This window comes from Cibotium barometz, chromosome 38 (assembly GCF_041138505.1).
Source record: "Cibotium barometz isolate CiBa-2024 chromosome 38, ASM4113850v1, whole genome shotgun sequence".
Classification (NCBI taxonomy): Eukaryota; Viridiplantae; Streptophyta; class Polypodiopsida; order Cyatheales; family Cibotiaceae; genus Cibotium; species Cibotium barometz.
The window spans coordinates 39,709,439-39,733,797 of record NC_141083.1 but is presented as its reverse complement, the minus strand read 5'-3'; the positions used below and the strand labels follow the sequence as shown (position 1 = coordinate 39,733,797).

The 24,359-nt window shown below is 40.9% G+C and overlaps 1 protein-coding gene across 4 annotated transcripts; it reads left to right on the top strand.

Moving 5' to 3' along the window:
- The first annotated feature begins 6,545 nt into the window (after positions 1–6,545).
- On the top strand, positions 6,546–22,844 carry LOC147616698 (protein STICHEL-like 3). 4 transcript variants are annotated; one of them, XM_086777776.1, is made up of 6 exons: positions 6,546–10,590; positions 12,074–12,293; positions 20,756–21,370; positions 21,478–22,246; positions 22,343–22,406; positions 22,521–22,844. In XM_086777776.1, the coding sequence occupies exons 1-6, from the start codon at positions 8,515–8,517 to the stop codon at positions 22,599–22,601; spliced, it is 3,825 nt and encodes a 1,274-aa protein (XP_086633902.1). In that variant the 5' UTR covers positions 6,546–8,514; the 3' UTR covers positions 22,602–22,844. The 4 variants fall into 4 exon arrangements, with proteins under 4 accessions (XP_086633902.1, XP_086633901.1, XP_086633900.1 ...); XM_086777775.1 differs by having other exon boundaries at positions 22,518–22,844; XM_086777774.1 differs by having other exon boundaries at positions 20,753–21,370.
- Positions 22,845–24,359: the final 1,515 nt, after the last annotated feature.

Sequence of the window (24,359 nt, the reverse complement as noted above, 5' to 3'; positions counted from 1 at the left end):
ATTTTATTTAAGCAAGGAAAGTTGGGCTTCATCAGGACATCAAAAGAAAGGAAACATGACACTAAGAGAGGAGAAACATGACTCGTATTTGCATTGCATGATCTTGAATACATACAAAGGTAAGCTTGCCAAAATTAGCCTAAACTCCTAATTTTGTAGCTCTTCTACGCTTATCTCCACATATGCACCTAGTGTGCACTACATCCCCATTAATATTAAACACCTTCTGCAAAGCCTTACAAAATATTAAACACCTTTTGCAAAGCCTTACAAAAGATTAATATTAATATTAAACACCTTCTGCAAAGCCTTACAAAAGATTATCATATGGTGGAACCATCAAACGTAGATTTTCATAGCTCTTCTAGGTGACATTTGGAAGAGGGAGAAGCAAGCAGTCCCAAATGACCACCTTAGGCCTTGTCTAAGTCTTACCTCAATAGTGTAGCCATGAATATAACTGGTGAGACAACCCCCAAGAAAGACATTTATGTCTCCATAATGCCAAGTTAACATCTGTATGGTAGGTATGTCAAGGATCTACATGGTATATTAAATGGTTTATGGCATGTCCATCTTTTCATATCAAAGATAAAAATTTATGTTGGAATGTTGCGTGCCAAATTGGAAATAGCACTGGCATGTTGGCATCCACAAAGGAAAAAACCTTATAACTTTAAAAAATCTCATTGACAACTACTTTCCAAAAAACATTCCCTTGGTTCCACTTTAATGCACATGAGCACCCTCACAATTTAGTAGTCTCAATAAATTTTTCCTTGCCACTTGATTGTGAATTTCTGTAATTAGATTTGATTGGTTGGAGTTATGTAAAATTTTAAATTCTAGAGTTGGTAAAGTTGTGTGTGTTTAGTCAATATATGAAGGGTGCTTTATATTACCTTTAGGACAAGGGTCATGTATTTTTTGAGTCCCATTCAAGCTCCATAGATTTCATAACCAAAACAAGCATCTTTAATACTTTAAAAGTCTCAATTTTCTTACAAAAAATGTTTTGGAATTTGGTACTTCTAAACGAAGTCTTAAGTCTCAATTTTATTAGAATAGTATGTTTTGAAATTGAGTACTTTGAAAAAAAGTCTCAGTTTCATAACCACCAAAATCACCTCTAATACTTCGAAAGTCTCAATTTTATTTACAAAAACATGTTTTGAAATTGGGTACTATTAAATAAAGTCTCAATTTTATTAGAATAGTGTGTTTTAAAATTGGATACTTTCAAAGGAACGTACAAAGAGTACTCACCACCATTATGGTACATTCAAGTTAGTTTAAAAGAAAAGTGTGTAGGCTTAAATAAATTCTTAAAAATGCATTCCAAGAATAGGATATGAAAAGGTATGCTTGTCAAAGTAAGCACCACACACTTATTCAAAATAAGATGAATAGTTTGATTGTACTATGAAAAAGGAAAGTAACCTTTTTCCATTTTAGATGGCACATCAAAGTTTGGACGGGATGCTATATTAGTAGAAAAAAACATAAATAACGTTTTAAAAGAAATATGTGGGTACGCATTAAAGGAATCATGTATGATGCTCTAATATACAAAAAAGCATGAAAATATTTTTTTTCAATGCTTTTTAGAGAGTGTATCCATTAAAGGCCAAGCTACTCTTCAAGAATATTTTCTTGAAATCTCAATTATGATAAATTGAGAAGTCAAGTTAATTGTTACGATGAAAGATCCTCTAGAAATACAAATAAAGATTGATGATTCATCAAATTAGATGATACGGCAGAGTTTGGAATGGTAATCATAGAAAGCAATAAAAAGGTCAAAAGTTTTCTACTAAATGTTTCATTTTTCAAAGAAGTACATGGTTGTTAACCCATACATGATAAAAAAACAACAATAAGGATACAAAAAGAATGTCAAGTTCTTAGATTTAAAAAATAGATGAAGCTAGGACTTGCAATTCCATGCCAAATGAAGAGTATCCAAGAAGTGGCTATGCATCTTAAATAAAGTAATATGTCGGGTGAACTTGCCATCAAGTAGAAATGAATCTAGATACTTAACTTGCTTCACCTTGTTAAATCAACTATTACTCCCTATGAAGAACAACAATGAAGTAATGTATAGTTGCCAAGCTAACATCTTAAATGTCATTAATACAAGCTCAAGATAGAGAGGAGGTTGTGTCACGAGACAATTTTGTAGGGAATCTTTTCTATAAATGAAAAAGGAAAATTAGATATTTATACTTTCAATAGTCTAAAATTATGTGTATTTGAAAGGCACAATTCTCGGGGCCTCACATCCAAGAAAACCTCCACATTAGAGAAGGTTATTTTGCATGTTTTCGTGATTAGATGCATGATCTCTTGTCAATAATTATAAGATGAATGTAAATATATATAATTGTAAGATGAATATTTATCACCCCCTCCTTAGAAGATACTAAGACATAGATTATTTGAAATGAATGTAAAGATTGGAGGTACTTGATTGCTAACATTGCTATTTCTAAATGTAGCGACACATTTTTTTAAAATCAATATAGCCCCTATTGTGTCATATGCCCTTCTTGTGAAGGGTGGATCTGCATGAAGGTTACCGTAACATTCCAACCTCAACCCACCAAATTTTTCATGATGTGATATGAAAACTACAATAAAAACACATAATCCTTATTTTGTCATTATCATTAGATCTTCATTGAAGGATACCAAAACCTTCAGATTTTAGCCCTACTAGAGATACATCAATGGTGATAAAGGTGTTCATTGGATAGAGGTGGCTATTGGATGATGAAAGTAGTAGAAGGTAACCTAAGAGTTCAAGTTACACCAAATAACGTTTGTTACATTCAAAACCTTCTGTCTTCCAATGATGTGGATATAGATAGAGAAGTACTTAAAACATCCATATGTTTCGTTGACTTGTATATATAAGAGTACTCAAAACGTTCATATGTTTGGTTTACAAGTCAACTTAACATGTAGCTACAATTTTGCTAATATTCAAGCTTGTCTCATCAAATCAATGTAACAAATAATCTCACATGAATAATTTTAAGATTAAAGAAAGCCTCCATGTGCAACTTAGCACTCTTCCTAAACTATGCTTTAATGATGTTCTCTCCCTACACAAAACCCCATGGCAAGTCAATGGTTCCCTTACGTTGGCAAGTTGAGTGATACGTCTTTCTTAACATGCTTCCACATGGAACTTAATCATTTAAAGTAGAATAAAAAAACTTCATAATAACTTTTTGAAAGACAAAGAAACCACACTCTAGTATACAACTCATCCACTCCAAGTTAATGCAAGCAAGGAAGGAGAAAGTATGTAATCTAAATACATATACTTTCTTAAAAATTATCACTCAATATAATGCACTTTGTTTTGTTTGTTTTTCAAGCAATGGATAATGGAAGTAAAACATGGATGGACAAGATATATGCGAATAGTTTACATCTCAAGGTTTCTTGTTAGTGCATTTCAATACTTTGTCAATCCCATAAGTTATATTTCAGGTTCTAGTAACATCATAGTGGCCATCTCTCTCTCTCTCTCTCTCTCTCTCTCTCTCTCTCTCTCTCTCTCTCTCTCTCTCTCTCTCTTTGTGTGTGTGTGTGTGTGTGCGCGCGCGCGCGCTATAGATTTTGGCAAGGCCACAAGCATGTGCAGTAGCACTTTACGATAAGAAGGGTCACATACAGTTGTAAATGCATACGAGTTTTGTGAACTAGTGGATAGTCATTTTCTTTCAATTGTTAATATGAGCTACTTTTTAGAATGATGAATAATATCACTTGGTGGTCCACAAAGGTCACTCATTGGCTATTGTAATTCATGTTTTTGGCTTTTTTTTTCCTAGCTCAAAGAGAAGAATTGTTAGACTTAGAAGTTCTTATGTATATTGCTTGGTTCAAAATCTCTCATCATTCAACGATTATATGTTGCCTTTGCTTGTCAAAGTGATGTGACAATTTAGAGAAAGCTTCTTTTGTTTGGTATTGGGGTACAAACGACTTCATAACGATAGGGGATCATTAAGAGTGGCCCTTTAAGCAATGCATTAAAATGATAGGGAATCATTAAGAGTGGCCCTTTAAGCAATGCATTAAATTCGAAGAGCTTGGTCAACCAATTGAAATTCTATCCATAGAAGTTTGGCTCAATTTTAAACCTCGAATATAAACATATGACTTGAAAGCCATGTGGTATGGATGTTCATCAACTTTCCCAATTCACCAAGTGTGTATAATGCACACAACCCAAATTCTATACATGTGAGACTTGACCTTGTGCTTTTTGGCTTCCCACCCTCATAGAGACTTGGAAGTTAAGAGGGGGGAAACATGGGGTGGAATAACCTTCGTGTAGGGAAGAGTGAAGACAACTTCTTTGCACGGTTTTCTTTGTGAGAGAGTGATACTAATAATTGTTGATATAGCTTGAATTTTTGTTTCTTTTAGAAAGGTTCATTTCTTTAAATCACACCCCTTAACTATGTGGGAGCAAGTTTGATTTTCGACGGGCACCAGTGCCCTTCAAAACCGACACGTTTGGTGAAATATAGCAAGTTTTTGTGCAATTTTTGATGGGCACTTTAAAATTTTGCAAGTATTTTACAGCCAAAGAGCTCAAAAACCGGCATGATGCCGGTCGAAAAGCGACTATGTGTGGGAGGAGGAAGAGGGCCGAGTTGATTTGAACTCACGCCTTGACTTCTGCATAGTAAAGCTCGAACACTTTATTGTGAATTTAGATGTAAATGCACTTTGTGCACCGCTTTAAAAAAATTGGGAATTTTTATTTTTGGCCAAGGCGATTGGAAAAATTAGAAAGAAAATATTTCCCCCTTTCTCTATCCTCGCGTCCCTTTCTCTCTCTCGTAAACAAAGGCTTGGCGTTATAAAGAAATTATTCTCGGTTAAATTCATTAAACGTACGAAAATAACGGTGATCGTTTTTGGAAACTAGCAAACAGAGGAACATCCGGGGGCCGGTACACGTCAGGATCTACCTGGCACTTTCAACTGCATTAAAGGTTTGGCCAATCGATAGCAGCCATCAGTATGACGTGGTTCGAATCGGAAATGCCACCTTCATATGCATTTTTTTGACAAATGGCAACTTGACGAGGGCCACGTCCGCCGGCGCAAAATGCGTCAACATCAAAGAGAGACTGGCCCACGTGTCGATGAAGTGGCCCCTCTTGCGCTCGCCCGATCGTGTTGTGGGCCATCGGCCCACGATTGCTAAAAAAGAAAAGAAAAATCCCCACCCAGCTGATTGGCCACGCCAGCTCCAATACTTTCCTCGGACACGTCAGCCAAAATCCACGTTGGCCGGGAAAAACATTTTTCTCAACACATCCAAAAACTTGCATCTTCAAAATTTTGTCTAAATTTGCAGATTTTTGAACTAAATTTTAAGTGGAGTACCTTAAAATTTGCCGATTTTGAAATATCCATAAAATAAAGTTCTAAAGTTAAAGAGCAAATATATATTGTAGGTTTATTATATATGTATAGTTTATAGGCTACTCTACTCTAGTAGACATACTAGTTTTTTTTTAAAAAAAAAGTTTGGCGTTAGAAGCGGGCTTAGTACCTATGGGACCCCCCTTATCCCACAAAGCAGGGGCAAGCTTCATTCGAAACACAAGGTCAAGGCATCAATCGGGGTAGCTAGCAGGGTTCGAACCCATAACCTGGGTTTTGACAACGAAACGCCTTAGCGACTGAGCTACCGCCCGATGATAATATACTAGTTTTTTTGTTTTTGGAGTCTTGCTCAACTTAGCACATATGTGCCCCGTTAAACTTGAAAGGTCAAACGCTTTTGTCACTAGTTTTGACTCATATGGTACACATGTTGCTCAGAATTTGTTGTGGCATCACTACTGGGTAGTTTTTTTGTTTATGGAAATTTACAAATTCTTGCATTCATGATGTTTCTTTCTCCACACTGCACAATGAAATGATGCTGCAGTCCATGGGAGGTATTGCTATTGTTTCAAAGACGCAGTGCGACATTCATTTCCTTCATTGGTGCTAAGTCTGGCATCTTAGGCAAAGATGGTTGTGGCTAGTAGATTTCCTTTACATGTGAGAAAAACCTTACCGGGCTTAGTAGACGGAGCTCCTTAATGTGGGGGGCTTGATCAAGTGGAAAAGTAGTGTACAAAAGCTCAAGTCGACACTTGTGTTGACAATGAGGCAGAGGTAAAGCTTACAGACAATGGCGAGAGCATGTTTGCATGCATATTATCTAGTCTCCACACACAGGCCCACTAGATGGTGTGATTGGCTAGGAAATGGAAATGTCCCTTTGTAGTTGGTTGTGCTTGCATGTAAGTTAAGCTCCAGCACAACAATTTTCTGCTCTCTATTCAACAGGCCTCGAGGCTTTGGAAAATTCCACCCGCCCAAATCTGAACGCCCCTAGGGCCTACGGTCAGCTCAGTCTCACCGCGTCGCCGGTGACTGGCCAGAGGGCCGTCCAGCGGTTTTATTTAAGGTGATAATTGCCGCCTTTAATAAAGTAGCGTGCCGCAGTGTGGTGTACTGTTGCACGCGTTCCGACGTGCTGCTTGTGCTGCTGTTGGAACTTGGCACATAATCGAAAAGGAAGGGTTGTGGGTTTAAAAAAAAGAAACGCCCACAAACGCAGGCCTGAACTTTGAAGCCTGGCAACAGACAACAACAAGTACGCAGCCTCTAGTTAAAAGGTTCGCCCAAAGCCTGGGAGGGTAGCCTTCTAGTTTTTCGATCAAAGGTTTACCCAAGTGGTCTTCCTTTGTAACCCTTCCCCAGGGAGACCTTTCGGAGTCCGATTTCACGCCCTGTAGATAATCCCAGCCCGTGATGATTTCCTACTGTTGCTGTTGCGTGGGGTAATTCATATTCGTAGAGATCCTCTCGTCCTTGCCATATCTGAGCATTGGGCTCCGCCAGAGCATGAGCCCTCGGCCTGCCCTCTTTTCTGCTTTCTTTGATAAAAATTGCTGCCTTTCTCTGATAGGTTGGGATATCAATTCACCCAAAAGTAGGCTATTAGATAGCCCAGTTATCTCTGTTCTTCCTCTCTGGAACCTCTGAGGGCTGGGCAATGGAACCTCTAGATGCGATGATTCGGTGAATCGGGCTTTTTAGTGTTTTGTTGTGGTCAACGAATGTGGTGCTTGAAAACATCTTCAGATTTGCGCCAAGATACCCCAGAACACTGTGGGCGATTAGCAATCTCCCGTGTAATTTGTGAAGCTTTTCCAGGACCCGAATTGTGAGGTATTCCGAGTGCCCAATTAGATTTTTTTCAGTGCCCACCATTCAACTTGTGAAGATTTTGCAGAGCCCATCAGCAGATTTGTCAATCATTTCGGGTGCCCATTATCAGATTTGCGGAGTTTTTCTCCGTAATCATCGAAGAACTGTGCACACGGTTAAATTTGTGCAGTTTTTCGAGCGCCCATTTGTGAGCTTTTATGGTGGGCATGCGCCGGAAATGGCAGCACTGGACCGAATTGTGGGTTGCCTTCTTGAGCTCAAGAGAAAGCAGGGAGAGTGCGCTGGTTGGGGTCCTACAAGGCTCTCCTTTTCTCACTGTTGATCTTCATCATTTCATCCTGTATTGGTCCCCTCCATGCGTACTTTACTTATTCTCTTCTTATCATCATCTGAGCTTTTGTTGCCCCTTTAACTGCCGATTGGTCTCCCCCCCTCTCTTTTCTTTTGATGACCCCCAACAAAATGTTCTTAGTGTGGCCGACTGTCCTCACTCTCGGTCGGTATCAGAAGAAAGAGATTCCCAACACACTCAAGTCAAGTGGTATACTTTGCCTTCACACTCCACAAATCCGCCTCCTCCTGGGTCAACTTGCAGAAAACCTTGGTCTTTGATCTAATGATGGGCTGCTCAGCGTGTTCTCTGCAAATTTAACCGGATATTAACAGGTTTTCTTTGGGTATTTTTGGCTCAGAGAAGTTTCTGTCTTTGATGCTGAAATTTCAGTACTTCCCTATCTCATGCTTAGCACAATGGAAAGGCCTAGCAATAGCCTTTGTCAAGAACTAGGGCCCATGGATCATCACAGATACAGGAGGTGTGCAAATCTAACCGGATATTAACAGGTTTTCTGTGGGTATTTTTGGCTTAGAGAAGCTTCTTTCTTTGATGGTGAAATTTCAATACTTCCCTATCTCATGCTTAGCACAATGGAAAGGCCTAGCAGTAGCCTTTGTTAAGAACTAGGACCCATGGATCGTCACAGATACAAGAGGTGTGCACTTCCACATTCCGCAAGGTTGGTATTAGTTCTACTTTTGTTCTGCATATTGGGTGGACATATGTTAGATGTATGGGATATTTGATCTCATGAAATTTTTTAACTGAGGAGAGTTTGGCACCCTTAAGGGTGCATTGCAACTTCATGTAAAAAATTGCCATCCTTTTCCACTGGGGTGCATGCCTTGTTTGTCCATCCCCATCTATTACCGGAGCTGCCTCCACATGCCCTTTACTTTGTTTCTGTTGTCATGATAAGAAAAACTGGGAGGGCTGCTCAGCTTTGGAACAACAGGGAAAAAGCCACTCAGACTCACTTAAAAAGACACCTCCACTTGACTAACTGCATCCATTTGAAACACCACTCACATATGCAGAAGGGTAGAATGAAGCTAGAACTGGGAAGTCCTTCTGAGTTATCTTTGATCAGAGAGCTGTCTACCCTGAAAAAATCTCGCTCTTTGAGAGATCCATCTACCAGCCCTTCATGGAAGGCTGGTTCCCATTTGCAGAAGCTTGACAGGGAATCTGGAAAGGATGAATCTGAACGGCATCTGCCATTTCAGACTACCGGGTTTAGAAATTTGGAAAGAGAAGTATCTGTACCAGACAACGTAGGGGGTAATGCTGCTCTACAGGGTACTAGTGCTGTATCGGAGGAAGGTGAATCCAGCGATAGGGATGGCTGGGTTGAAATCAGCCCTGAAGATGGCAAGCAGCTTGGAGCAACATACATCTTGAATCATCATGGAATACATAGCATGATAAGGGATCGTGACTTGAAGCTGGAGTCACACATCACCTCTGAACTCAAAGGCGAAGGTTCCACTCTGCACAACTGGGACACCACGAGCAGGCCATCAGATTGGCTGAATGCAATTAAGAAACATGGGATTCAGAAAGGATACAGTGGCTTGCTATCAAGGAGTGCTGGTGGCAGTCTCGGGAAACCAAGAGAGGAGACAACATCAAGTAGAGATGGAGGCAGTTTGGAAAGTGAGAAAGAAAGGTCACCTTTTGGTTCTGAATCCACAAGTAAATCAAAGCCAAGAAACAGGAGCACTAGAAAGGGTAAGGTCCAAAGAAGTAGACTGTATGCGCAGTCGCCTTCTGCGGCCGGCGGGCTTACTGTATCCACCCAAGATCGACGGAATTGGAGATCCTCGGCATTAATGGACAGGGTGAGTGCAGATGCACCTGAAGAAAATGATGAGCTTGAAATTTCTGAGCTTCCTCAAAATAAATGTGGTATACCTTGGAATTGGTCTAGGATTCATAGCAGAGGAAAGAATCTTTTGGACATAGCAGGCAGAAGTGTTTCTTGTGTTGCTTCAGATCCTCTAACCAGAAGACTGGGAAAGGCAATATCTCGAGACCATCTCAGCTCTTCTGAAGATTCTTTGCCCGTCACAACGTCAGAGTTTTCAGACACTTCCTTCAACACAGACTCGGAAAGTTTTCCTTTGCTTGAACATAGCCTTCACTCAGATAGTGGCAGTCCAAGTGAAGGAGGCCTGGGAGAACAAAGTGGACAAGATCAAACTGAGTCTTCTGAGATCCCTTCCAAGATCAGAGGAAGGAAATTGCTAGGAGGACACTCATTCTTGAGCAGTGAGAACAGCCACCACAGTCTGAGTCAAAAGTACATGCCAAAACTTTTTCGGGACATTGTTGGGCAGAATCTAATCACACAGGCCCTCTCTAATGCCTTGTCAAGAGGACGGATTGCACCTATATACATTTTTTATGGTCCTCGAGGCACAGGGAAAACCTCTTGTGCAATGGTCTTTGCAGCAGCTTTGAACTGTACTTCAGAGGAACCGAGGCCATGTGGTTCTTGCACAGAATGCTTAGCGCACAAGTTTGGGAAGACTTCCATTGTTAAGGAGCTCACTGCAGGGGGGCTTCAGGGTGCAAGGGCCATTAAAATGTTAACACATGATCTTACAAGGTCTTCCTCCTCGCACTATAGAGTGTTTATTGTGGATGAATGCCATACTTTATCAAGTCAGGCTTGGAATGCTTTTATGAAAGCTGTAGAAGGTGCTCCCAGAAACATTGTGTTCGTCCTGTCCACGAGCTGCTTGGAGCAGTTGCCTCATGCAGTGATCTCAAGGTGTCAGAAATTCATATTCTCAAAAATCAAGGAAAGTGAAGTCGTCAACAGGTTGCAGATGATTGCAGTGCAGGAGGGTTTGGAAGTGGATGCAGAGGCTTTGAAACTAATTGCTTCAGCATGTGATGGATCACTGAGAGATGCTGAGATGATGCTTGATCAGCTTAGTCTTCTGGGTCAGAAAATCTCTTTGTCCATGGCGCAGGAGCTGGTAAGGTCACTCAACATGCATTTCAGTTTTTCTACACATAAATCCGTGATGTGTTACACAAGCTCATACTGTCTTATATCATTGTTGGGAATTTTTAGTAGGTGCTTGTAGTTGTAAAAGCTTTCAACAAGTGAGTTGTGGTGGTTTCTGAGTATGCATCTCCTTGACCCTCTTCATGTGACCAAATACTTCTTTATTGCACGCAGTCCTAGGATCTTCTTCATGTGACCAAATACCTCTTTACCTCTTTTATTTCCAACCAATCTGAGCATTGCCAACCCTGGCATTGTAATATTCAAATCTTAGGTATTTTTACTTCTCAAATATGGCAATATCAGTGCACAGTGTAGCGATACAGGGTCCTCCCAAGTCCCTATCTTGCTATATTACTGAAAAGTGCAGTTGCCCTATATTCATTTTGGAAGACATGCATTGGCACTAAAGAGAGTGTAAAGGGTGGCTTGTTCCATGAGGGAATCGCTCAATGCATGGGTCCCGTTGAGAAGGCCAATGAGCAGAAATGCCAAGTGGCTGACATCGCCTACCCAATGCAAGACTTAGCTGTAGGTATCCTTTTGGCCTCTGCTGCTGCTTGGAAGACTTAGCAGAACAGTTTTTGAAGTCTCAAACATAATAAGGATGCTCTAGGTAGACTTTGAGAAATTTTGTTGCCACAGACTTGACAAAGATAAATGAGATAATAGGGTAGTTAGAATCAGAGACAAAAGATAGATCTAGCTGAGTCATGAGCCCCAATTTATGAAGGGATAGAAGTGAGTGGAAGTAAGTTATGTCCTTTGGGACATACCTTACTACTTCTTGTTATTACTCACACTACTTGATGGTGGACCATACAGAATGATAAAGCTCTTCCGAACAACTGAGTTAACTGTGAAGCAGTCAGATTATTCTTAGTTGGAATGAGCCTAGCAAGCTTAGCCACAAAATTCTTCACAACTACTCAAATATCATCATGATACTTTCTGGTCTCTGGTAGTCAAACCACAAAACAGATGCTTTTTAATTTTCCTCTGTCAAGGTCAAGTTTTTACGCTTAGTAAATGTTACATCTCATTGGTGTATGTTGTATAAAAGGATGATGCATAAGGATTCCTTTTTTAATTACAAGAAGAAATAGTCAAGTAGAGGCTCGAGCTTTCTTTTGTTTTTTCTGTTATGTCTCATGTGGGGACCTATCATGTGAACGCATTTATTGATGACCAGTCTAGGAAAGTATGGATCTATTATATCAAGGTAAAATAACATGCCTGTAAAGTTGAAGGAAAACCAAGTCTTTTTTGGAATGATGAAACACCGGGGAGAGAAATGGCAGCACTTTTTAAGGAGTGGCACTAGGTATGTGGTTATGGCTGTGTTTTTATGCAGCAGACACACCAACAGAACATATGAACAACCATGTTTTTGTATGTTGATAGTTTGACTTGCAACATTTTAATACAAGTTGTTAATGTTGTTTTTGCAGATGGGATTAGTTCCTGATGAAAAGCTAGTAGATTTGTTGGATTTTGCTCTGTCTGCAGATACCATAAACACTGTCCGAAACTTGAAGGAGTTGATGGTTTCTGGAGTTGAGCCACTCAATCTCATGTCTCAGCTAGCTTGTTTAATCACAAGTGTACTTGCAGGTGGCTATCAGATCCCCAAAGGGAGACCGAGAAGGAAGTTTTTTCGAAAGAAACAATGTAAGCTTTTTTTTTTCCTAAAAAGGAAAATAAGTGCATGCTACAAATCATGATAACCTCATTTGTTTTATTTTTGTTGGTAAGTGATTTTTATGACACTTTATTTGCTCTAAAGATAGACTATCTAAAATTTAAATCCAAGTTGAATTCCAAATTTAGCAATTTGAGGACATTAATTGTTTGGTTATATGAATATTTGTGAAAGACCCAAAGGGTTTAGGAGACCAAACAGTAGCACAAGGATTCCATGAATAGACTAAAAGAGAGATTTATGTCTATGGAAGGCCAAAATGGCCTATGAGACCAAAAAGTGATGTGTACACAAGTTGTAATAGAAAATGTGTGAAGATCCCTAAATGCTATTGCAACATAGAAATGATATATTAAACGACTTTTATCATCTAGAAAAAATACTCAGTGATCTCCTTGTGAGTTGTGACATCTTTTCTCTGCCAAATCTGCAAGCTTATTTCGTGTCAAAGGAATAGGGTTACAAAGTTGGTGAAGGATGTTATCTTTTGAAGGCCCAGTGTAAGGTCTCCATAGACCACGCCCAAGGATGATCTGACCTAGTACCGAAACCCTAACAAGATTTTATAGACCCAACATCCTATGCATTGCATGACCGCGATAGATTGTGGCTTGCGACTCACCACCCAACCGTAGGTTCATTGCCTCGAACCACCCCCGAGCTAGAGGTCTAATTGTTGCGAGCTTGCATGGTACCGATGGCCCCAACCTAGCGTCCCATACCATCAGGCCGAACCACCCACCTTGAGCTCTATGGCCGTGAGGTCTTGCACACCCTTGGTAGCCCTCTTGTCTACTGCCGTGTGGATACTTCAATAAATCATAAGTGTCCCCATGATCATTTATATAGCAATAACTTGGCTATTATTGGTCCTTGCTTTATTTATGAGCTTTTAGCCATTATTACCCTCCAGATAGGTTCGGAGCTCCTATTTGTGTAGGTGCTTCTTTTGAGGGGATGTCAGCGTACGTGACTCCTATCTTGGGAAAGCTTCGTTTACAGATTGGGGATTATGTGGACCATGAGAACTTTGTTGTCGGCAAAATTGATGTAATTTTGGTTAAGAAAATAGATCCAGCCATTGATTGGGTTGGAAACAAGATTAGGTTTCCTTTTAAAGGCAGGAATGTAACTTTTGATGTAGGGGAATTCTATTCCACTCATCAGTCATGTACAGGTTCCTAAAGCAATAAAGCAATCTATTTCTTCGTACTTGGTATATGTCAGAGATCCAAAGAAATCTGAGAGTGATGAATCATTCCCGACTCTTGATCTTGAAACTTAAAAGAAAAGATTTCTTAAGAAAATATGAAGATCGTTTTGCAGATACTCATTCATTATGGCTAAGTCTGCCCTGCATCTCCGGAGGTTTGATAGAAACTCGGTACGAAGGGCTTTGTGTGAATATATGCTCTTAAGTGTGTGTTGTGTGTGTGGAGTGCATGTGTGAGAGCATATCTTGATAGCGTTCTACACCCACTATTGGGCATTGATGACGTTAGTGGGGATGTCGTAGTATCTAGTCCATACTATGCATAATGGAGTTGATAGTTATATAGTCTTGTGGGTTGACTACCATGAGTATATAATGTGCACGTTCCTAAAAGGTGAATTTGGGCATGTTCTTGGATTCATCTAGGTATATATATCATCGTTAATCTTCTCTGTAACGCGAAAAGGTTCATAATATCTAAGAGCAAGCTTGGGGTCCTTGTGCTCCTTAGCTTTAGACTTTCTGAGTCGTGCTTTATCGAACCGCAACAAGACCCAATTCCCTTCTTCAAATGTGACCTTTCTTCTATGCTTATCTGCAACTTTCTTTTGCTTGACTTGAGATGTCTCAACAGCCTTTCGAACCTGTGCAAAAGCTGTATCCAAATCTCGCACAAACTCATCTGTATTGAAGATCTCTTCCTTGGTTCTTAGCACGGGCAACAACAATGGTTTGCCATAGATAATCTCAAAGGAAGCTTTGCCTGTCGAGGAATGAATGTTGTTGTTGTAAGCATACTCCACCAAAGGCAAATACTATTCACATGGATCATTCGCTTCGAGAGCATAACATTTTAGCATATCCAAGATGGTGAGATTTGCAATCTCACTTTGTCCATCGGTTTGAGGATGATAAGCCGAAGAGAAATTCAGCTTTGTCCCCATGTTGTCGAAAAGAGCTCTCCAAAAGAAACTAGTAGTCTAAGAATCTCTATCCCCCACAATGGATTTAGGAAATCCATGGTGCTTGAAAATCTACTGAATAAACAATCTTGCCAACTATCCCATGAGGAGCTTGTATTGGAGGATCCACCAGAGGTGGAAGAGAAAGAGAGATTTTGCAACCGGAACAGATTGTATTGCATTCTGTGAGAAAAAGAGGAAAGACAGTGGTCAGAAAATTCCTCTTGAAGTTTAAGAATTATTCGCCTATGGGTGTGAAATGGATGCGAGAGGAGTACTTGAGAGACTATCCAGAGATACTTCGAGCTTATGATGAAGCGGTTGGTCCAGATGTATTTGAAGTACAAGCATAGACGGCTTGCGAACAAAACAAATAAAAGAGGGAGGGATTATATCTCTAGCCCTCTTCATTGTATTATGTATATATTTATATTGAAATGGAATTGATCATTATCTTGCTTATGTAATGGTTAATTGGACATGCTCTAGTTTGGGTGGCAGTGATGCCAGATAACCCAAGGAGCAAGACCCATTGGATGTCCTTTTGTGCCAGATATCTTGGACTTCATAGTCGGGTAGTGATTGTGAACAGATAGCCCAAATGACTATTGATGAACAGTCGGGTGGTCATTGCAACCGGATAGCCCGGATGCTTGTATTGGATTTTATAGTTGGCACTGTGGGCTCAACATGGGCAGCCCACATGGCAGTTTGGGACCAGTTTTTGGCATCCTAAACATGTGCATACCTGTTTGGCCAAAGGGCCAAGGGTTGTCACCTTTTTAGTCCAATGCGAACTTGTCAAGTGATTTTTGACACCTTTGTACAAGAATTTGACTATAAATAGGCATTCCAGCCCCCATTTCAAATTATCAAATATTTTGCATTCAAGGCTTTCTAGCAATAAGAAGTATTTGGAGAGCAGGGAGGTGGTTTGGAAGCTAGTGTTTGAGGGACATTCACAAGAGTGCCATGCCTGTTGTCATGAGGATTCTTCCAACTATCATCATGAAACCCATTTGCATCCAAAGTGGGATCTTGAGCACAATGGTGCTGACTTTAGTTGGGAGGAGCATCTTGATAGTAGACACCGTCACTCTTGGGACATTCAGCACAGGGGCAAGGACTTTGAAAACCGAGGAACTGTTAAGGCCACAAGGGTAAGCGGTATTGCTTTATATCATATAGTTTATTTCTTGGAGACAGGGAATGTCCGCACGGAAGACCGAGCATCGAAGCTCAGCATGGAGTTGGCGGATGTTGGTGTGAGTTTACAGGGTCAAGGAAGTACGGGTGGTTACAGGGAAGAGTCGATGGTTTGCAGCAGAGCCGATACCCTTATGCATGAAAGAACAGATGTGGAAATTGAATAATTATGAAACGAAACCACATAATCCTTCTCAAGGTGTTTGGTTGTTAGATCATCCAAGGAGGCAATCACTGGCACTCCTACCACATGGGAAGGTCGAGCCAATTGGTCAGTTCATGAAAAATGAGAACATGTGATGTACTTAGTACCTCCCACCTGCACGATCGTGGCATCCATGTCCCTTGAGCGGACTGTGGCAGTGGCTGTCCGTGTCCTGTGGCCTTGTTTTCTGATGTATGAGTAAATGTACCTGAAACTCTACGATCTTTGTAAGTTTGCATACATGTCTCTGATCTGTGCATTGGAGTCCCTCAATGGCACTACTTTGCCTTTTCATTACAACTCTGAAATGTCTCTGTATCATACTCTGTATTAGGCATGGTTTGGTTGCCTAGACTTTTGTTTGATCAATTGGTGGACGTAGTAGATTTCTGATCTCTTGGAGCTCTGACAGAAACTCAGTACACAGAACTTTGTATGAATGTATGCTGTGTGTGTGTGTGCGTAGGGTGTGTGTGTGGGAGCATATATTGATACCAAGTTCTACACCTGCTATTGGGCACTGATGACGTTAGTGGGGATGTCATAGTATTTAGTCCATACTATGCATGATGGAGTTGATGGTTTATTGTCTTGTGGATGACTACCATGAGGTTATAAATTGCACTTTCTTATAAGGTGAATTTGGGCATGTTCCTGGATTCATCTAGGTATATATAGATTTCTGTGGTAAAGTAGGTTCAAATTTATGTAAACATCTGCGGAGGGCCTTTCATGTAAGAAAATTTACAGAAGTGTGCATGCTGAGATGACGAGTATGTTGCCTAAATATGACATGTAAGGCAGAGCTAATACTCCTAATCCATGTAACACCCAATCACCTTCGTCCCTTGCGTGCATGATTGCCAGATATATCCTTTTACAGTTGGCAAATACCTTCTAGGCCTTGGGGTGTACATGTGAAAGGAAATGTTGTAATCCTTCAAAGTTTCAGCAAAGTTGACCAGTGCAGGTCAAAGTGTATCATAACAGCTGCGCACTGCTATAGATAGTCTCCTCAGTCCCATGGGCTGTGTTCTGTGTTTTGTTCCCTCTTCTCTTGGTTTATCACTCTACCACTTGGACAGTTTTGCTTTGGTCTCCTGCACTTAATAGTCAGATTCTGTAGGCCCTTTGTGATTTAGACTTGCAGCACCGTTTCTGCATCTCAAATTGCAAATGATGAGAGCCCATCAATTGGCAGAAACATTATGAATGGCATAATGTGGGACCTATGATTTTAGGGAGAAAAGGGCTTTCAATCTCTTCTTTGGAAGGAAAAAACCTCATGTGGGGGGTTGATTTACAAAGTGGAGTAATGGCCATTTGAGCTGTTCTTTGCTTCCGAAAGTTAAAGTCATTGTTTAAGAAATTCTTTCTTGACAAGTGGATCCTTTGAGATGTCACTAGCTTGGACATTTCCGAGTATGAAAGGGGTTTGGTAGACTCAAGGTTGTTTAAATATTTTGAAAGTACAAGCTTGGGGAATGGGGGATTATCCAATACAGAAGATCTAGCACCTGAACTCCTAAAATCTAGGAGGATTACTATTTTTGGACAGTCCCCAATGGAAATTCTGTTCGTGTCATTACGTTCATAAGCTAAGCAAATGGGGGGATTTGCTGAAGCACCTTTGATAGAAGCTTTACGAGTTGAGATTTTTTTAGAGATGAAGTTATGGGTGGGAACCATCTCTTAAATTGGGACTTGTGGCACGACAGTGGATCAAAGTGAGACAAGTGGCCTTACACTTGTCACCTCAGCTCTACACTTGTCATTATAGCTTTTACTTGCCATTCTAGCTCATGAGAGCCCTAAATCTATAAATTGGATTCCTTTCTCTTCATTTGAGCAAGCTCTATTGCTATTTCTGCAAACTAGTCTCTACCATGTTGGTTGCTCATATTCTTGTCTACAACACTCTATGGAGAGTCTCTACCCTACTTCACTTTCCTCTACAAAAGGATACTCCACCTCTCTAGCTTTTCTATGCCGGAATTCTTGTTATTTTAGGTGTACTTGCCACCGTACTTGTTGTACCAACCATTGTACTTGTTGTATGAGTCAATGTACTTGTTGCACCAACAATTGTACTTGTACCAATAATTGTACTTGATGTACAAACATTGTACCTATTGTACCAATCATTGTACTTGCTGTACCAATCAATGTACTTGTACTAGCCTTGTTGTACCAATTGTTGTACTTGTTGTACAAGTCAATGTACTTGTACTAGCCTTGTTGTACGAATCGTTGTACTTGCTAAACTAGCGATTGTACTTGATGTACCAGCACATGTACCTACTATTCCAGATTTTGTACTTGTTGTACCAGCTCTATTGGTGCTTCCCTTTCCTTTTTTGGTTCCCTGTGCTGCTGCTGCGTGACTTGTTCATAGTGCCTGGGATGGTGCCTAAAGCTGTCTCGACTGTTCTACACTGGTTTTATAGCTACCCGAGTTTGTATTTCACCAAAGTTTTGGATATATGGTATATGTGGAAGTAGTATTTGCTTCAATTGAGTTTTTTTAAATCACATATATCACCTTAAGACCCGTGGTGATGGGGAAGGTTAGTACCTCATTGGAAGTGGTGATTTACACACATTCATGGTATTTTGTTTGGGGGGGGGGTGGGGTCGGCCCATTCTGGCCTCTATGTGGTGTCAGATGTTTGTATTTCACCAAAGTTTTGGATATATGGTATATGTGGAAGTAGTATTTGCTTCAATTGAGTTTTTTTAAATCACATATATCACCTTAAGACCCGTGGTGATGGGGAAGGTTAGTACCTCATTGGAAGTGGTGATTTACACACATTCATGGTATTTTGTTTGGGGGGGGGGGGTGGGGTCGGCCCATTCTGGCCTCTATGTGGTGTCAGATGTGCACATCTCTCTTTTACAATTTTGTGGAATTAAGTGGCATATGTTTAAGGTTGTAGACAATTTGAAACCCCTTTTGCTCCCCATGGAGCTACATTGAGAGAGAAGGAGGTGCAAGGCACCCCATCTACTAAATCAGCTTTGTTGAGTCCATCGTTCCCATGAAGCCCAAGAGCTAACTCTTGTGGTTTTTTTTCCATTTTACAACTTGCTTCCCATGCAGCCTTTGGCAATGTTCCCAAGGGTGCATGACATAGTTTCAATATGTATTAACCAGCCTTTGCATGTATATATTTTTTTCCTAGAAAAAAGATTCTTCTATTAGTTACCAAGAAAACCGCCAAAGTGGCTACATACAAGCTCGTCCTCAAATGTGAAATGAGAGTCTAGGCTTTGTGACCCTTTCGAGGATATGGAGTTTTTAATTGACTTTAAAGAAGTTCATGTGGATTTGCTTCCAAATTCTGTTGACATTTATCCAATCGATGACCTAGATATTGTCTTGCTACAGTTCCACTATATATTAAGGACCACTTTGGCAGGCTTTATGACCCTTTTGAGGATATGGAGTTTGCGGTTGACTCTAAAGAAGTGAAAGGGGATTTGCTTCCAAATTCTGTTGACATTTATCCAATCGATGACCTAGATACTGTCTTGCCACAGTTCCACTATATACGAATTAAAAGAAGGGGTGATGAAGTCATCAAAAGGAGATTTCTTAAAAGGCCAGATTTTGAGCACAACTTGATTGCATGTATTCTCTAAAGCATAGGATGGAAGTCTCCCCTGCCTCTAGCATAGGTACCATATAAAAGTGTCCACCTGGGCCTTAGCTGGTCTTGGTAGAGGTTTTTAATGAGCATGGTTTTACTCCTTTTTGCACATTGACCACTCTACCCAATGCAGGCAGCTATCAATTTCTGCCATCCTCCATATGAGAAGAGAGAGTACATTAACGTCTACAAAAGACCCAATATGGATGTCAAAAATACATGAAAACGAAAGAGAACATCTGCGTAAAGGAAACGGGGTCCGTGTATTACACAGACCCTGTGTATACAATGCAATGGGCAGAGATCATCCTGTGTCACCCTCCTCCTGGATGTAGTACAGAGTGTCAGTATCTACCTCCTGTGGTGGTGTATCTCTGTGGTGCTGAAATATGACCTGGATTTGGAGTTGGTGAGTGGAGGGTCTAGCTCGCTGGGGACGAGCGTGTCTGGCTATCTGGAGGGACTGCTCTCTCTCTCTCTCTCTCTCTGACTCCATGCGTGCACAGAGCCAAGGCATAGCGAGGTTGGGTATGTTGTCTGGGCTGTCTGCTCCGAGAGAGAGAGAGAGAGAGATGTTATAAACATCTAGTAAAGGCTCGATGGGTCTATGAGATTAAAAGTGTTAGATATGTCATGTGTAAACTGAAGATTGTAAACATAAACATGGAAACATAAAGCCAAAGAAAATAGGTACAATGAGTAATAAGGCTATTGAAATTAATGGGGCTCATCACGTGTCATCCTCTATGAAAACATACACGGAGGCAATGCCCACTGACTGGGGCGGTGCTGTTCTAAGTTGTTAAGAGTATATCCCAAATTTGGAGCTGATGGGGATTGTGGCCTGGATCTCGAGGGGCAGGGGCATCTGGCTCTCTGAAGGGACTGTGCACGATCCCTAATAACTCGATGTGCACAAGCAGCTAGTAGGTCTCGGGTATGGGGGGCAATTGCCCAGCAAGCTCGGGTGTCCTATCATGCGGGCTGATCCCTCACGTTTCCCTTGGAGAGAGAGAGAGGCATACGTGCACTTGATTTGATTGCTTTGTTTGAGTCATATAAGTAATCCAACAAAAAGCAATATTGGGAATTTTTTATTCCACTGGTTGTGGCTGTTACACAATGCAAGATTGGAAGTCTTATTTAGAATGAATTTTAGTAATTTTCTGCCTCTGACCTGTTAACGCAGTAGCTAAAGAAGACATGGAAAGGCTGCGGCAAGCATTAAAGACCCTTTCTGAAGCTGAGAAGCAACTCAGAGGCTCTTCGGATCGAACGACCTGGCTAACTGCTGCACTACTTCAGTTTGCTCCAGATCAATCTTATCTACTCCCAAGTTCCTCTGCTGATACAAGTTTCACTCAGAGTCCAGCAGGAGCAAATACTGCAAACGGGACACCAGAGCTGAACTCTTTATATTCAACACAGCTGGAGCTCCAACATCGGCATGCCAGGTCTTTCGAAGCTGGATCTGGGACCACAATTGAAGCTGTCTCAAATAGAATGCCAGGTTCACCCAAGGCTTCTGTTGCGGACTCAGGGCACGGTCCTTTGGCCGCTTCTCAAGCACAAATGAGAAGTCAGAAGTCAAGGGGACGGCAGGTCATGCCTGAGAGTGGTCACATCAGGATGTTGTCATCATCACGGTCTGGTGAGTTAGGCCGAACAACCATGTGGCAAACCACTTTGACAAACGATTTCGAGCTGGAGGAGGTGTGGCAGAGAGTTTTGGATGCAGTGCATTCTAGCAGCCTCAGAAAGTTCTTACAAACACAGGGGAAGCTGCTGTCGCTTTCACTTAGTAAAGGTATGTAACCCCCTCTACAGGCTATCCACCTCAAGGTGTCCAATCTCTTCTGCATGTGTAGTTGTCACTTCGTGACTGAGTAAGATGTTTTGTTTCATTTTTTTCAGGTTTTGCAGTGGCAATACTGGAATTTAGTCAACTTGAAAGCAGTTCACGAGCGGAGCGATCAAGGACTAGTATAGCACATGCCTTTCAAGTGACACTCCGGTATCCAGTGGATGTGAAAGTGCAGCTTGCTTCAACTGCAGGGGAACAGACAAGGAGACGAGAGGATTCTGGAGATCAGCCAAGTGGCTCCAGTAGTTTATGGCAGCCTGCATGGATCTCCGGTGACGGCAAATCTCGTTCGGCCAGCAGCACGGCTATAGAGAAGAATGGGCAGGATGATATCAAATCCCAAGGTTTGCACTATAGAACGCATCAATCTCTTGAGGTGTATAGGGGGCCTACAAACTCCTCAAAGTCTCAAAACACTCAAAAAAGTAATCACAGTGTTGAAATAGTTGCACATGAAAGTGGGAGGAGTGGTAGCCTGCCTACAGCCACCATAAATAATCATGCTTTGGAAGACAGACTCGAGAGTGCATGGGTTCAAGCACCCTCTAGTAGTGACTTCTTCGTTAGAAGCTCTTCCAAAACAAACGAGCATCATGAGGCTGCAGGGTTGAGAGCCGATAGCACAGGGAAAAACCGAGTAAGCCTTGGCTTTGTGATTCAGCAGGCTGAGGGCAGTGTGGAAGGATACAGCCAGGATTTGGAATTTGATCACATGAGCGAGGGGTTGAACCAACACCTGAGGCAGAGAGGTGCCATCGACTTTGGATATAGTGGCGGCACGGCCCATGAAATGGCTGCCAGGCTAGAAGAAGAAAACCTGTAAGTTGGCATGACTTCGAGAGCTATAACTGACTCGGAAAATGAGGGCTGCTACCTGGTTTTTTTATAACTAAAACCACCCTTTTTGACTTGCAGGAGGTTAGAGTCAAGGTCAGGGGGGCTTTTGTGTTGGAAGGTGATGGATAGAGGCCATGAGAAGGTAGACATGGTGTTGTTTCTTTAATAGTTGTTATTTCTGATACTCAAAAGACCAGCAACATTTCTACATGCTCATACCTTTTGTTTTCTCCCTTATGTACCCCTTGTTCAGCAGGTGAGGCAATTACAGGAGAGTCCAAAGAGACCAGGATGTCTTTCGAGTCTTTGTCCCTGTGCAAAATCCAAGCACTCATAGCATGTTTTCTTCTACTTCCAAATCACTTTTCCAACCAATCCTATTACACACAACAAATTTGAGGACTTGCAAGCCTTCCAGAAGGGACTTCTAGATGATTCTTGTTAGCCCTAGAAGGAAACTGTTGATAGATAGCCTCACATGTCATTGAACATTATTTTTTGAGATATACAGCTCAAGAACTCCCCTCAAACAAAGAGAGTCTAAGGGGGGCTTGGCAATAAAGAATTTTGAGACATTTGCTATGTTGGTCTTTTGCATTTTTAAGTTTTTACAGCCCCCCTCCTCTCTCCTTCCCTCCCTCTCGAAACAAAATTCAGGCCTGATGATTTCAACTTTGATCTCACTGTCAGTCATCAATGTTATGATTACATAGAATCCGTGTACGATCTAGATCATCGATCAGAACTTATTTGTTTGCTGTTTGCAGTTTGAGCCCATGACGCGCACTAAATCGCAGGAACAATTTCTCAAAGAAATCAACAGCCTGAGTGGGAAATTGGAATGATATAAATTCGTAGAGAAATCATTTGAAAAGGGGCTAGTATATAGCTTAACATGAGCATTAGTGTATGACATAATGTCTAGAAATAGGGGTATTAACCTCCTCAGACAACTCATCAAAGGAATAGAAGCGTCAGAGATGACTCATCAAAATGATCAAACAAATAGCATGGCCATGCACTAAACGTATACTAGCTAGCAATACGTAATGCATTGCACAAACATGTACAATTCTTCTTATGGTACAAATAATATATGAATACTTATAGGCGGTTGGATTGTACTCGTACATGGGACTGGATGACTACTTTGACTACTTGTAGGGTTGCCTTTTTGGTATATGGGCTTGTCTTTTTGGCATATATATGGTGTTGTAAACCTCGATGCAAATATGCAAATTTGTAACTATCGGTCGTACATAATATAAAACTTTTATTTATTTTTGGTCAAATTTGAGTACACTTCGTTGAGTACTTTAACCAGTTGGTAGAATGGTGCAGCTAGCTACACCATTTTGTCAATTTTCTTTTTGCACAGAGCGTTGGTATGCTTATCGATATGTGCACTGGTACGTGCATCGGTATTGATATTTTACCGACATAGATATCGGTGTTGGTAATAGTATTTTATCGACGCAGATATCAGCGTTGGTATTGGTATTTTACTAATGCAGATATCGGCATGCATACCGGTGCCTATACTGGCATTTATGTATTGACGCAAATATCAACGTGGTACCGGTACCTATACCATACCAGTGCTCGGGGCATTTACAATGCCATGAATGGACACTGGTAACCCATCATTTCCTTGTAGTGTTTATAAACTCACTTATTAGTACCAATTGCTTTCTTACCAAGAGGTAGATCCACTAAATCCCAAGTACCATTGTTTTGCATGGCTTAAATTTAATCCTACATGGCTTTAACCCAATTTGGATCTTCTTGAGTCTCTTCAAAAGACCGAGGTTCATCTACATCATGTAAAGAACTAAGAAATGAAAACTCAGTCATGTTTGTTGAAGAGATGATTTTAGCACCAGATTTGGTTCTACTCTGTAAAGGACCAGACAATTTGCTATTCTACAAGGTGCTTCTAATCCATTTAGCGATAAGCCTAGACTCATTGATTGTTGATCTTTAAAATTTACTATATCTTCCAGCTGATCAAAAGTTGGTGCTTTAGTTTCTTGAGCATTCCTCCTTGAAGCAAACGAGGATCAATATGCAGAGTATCAATAAGACATTAGCACAG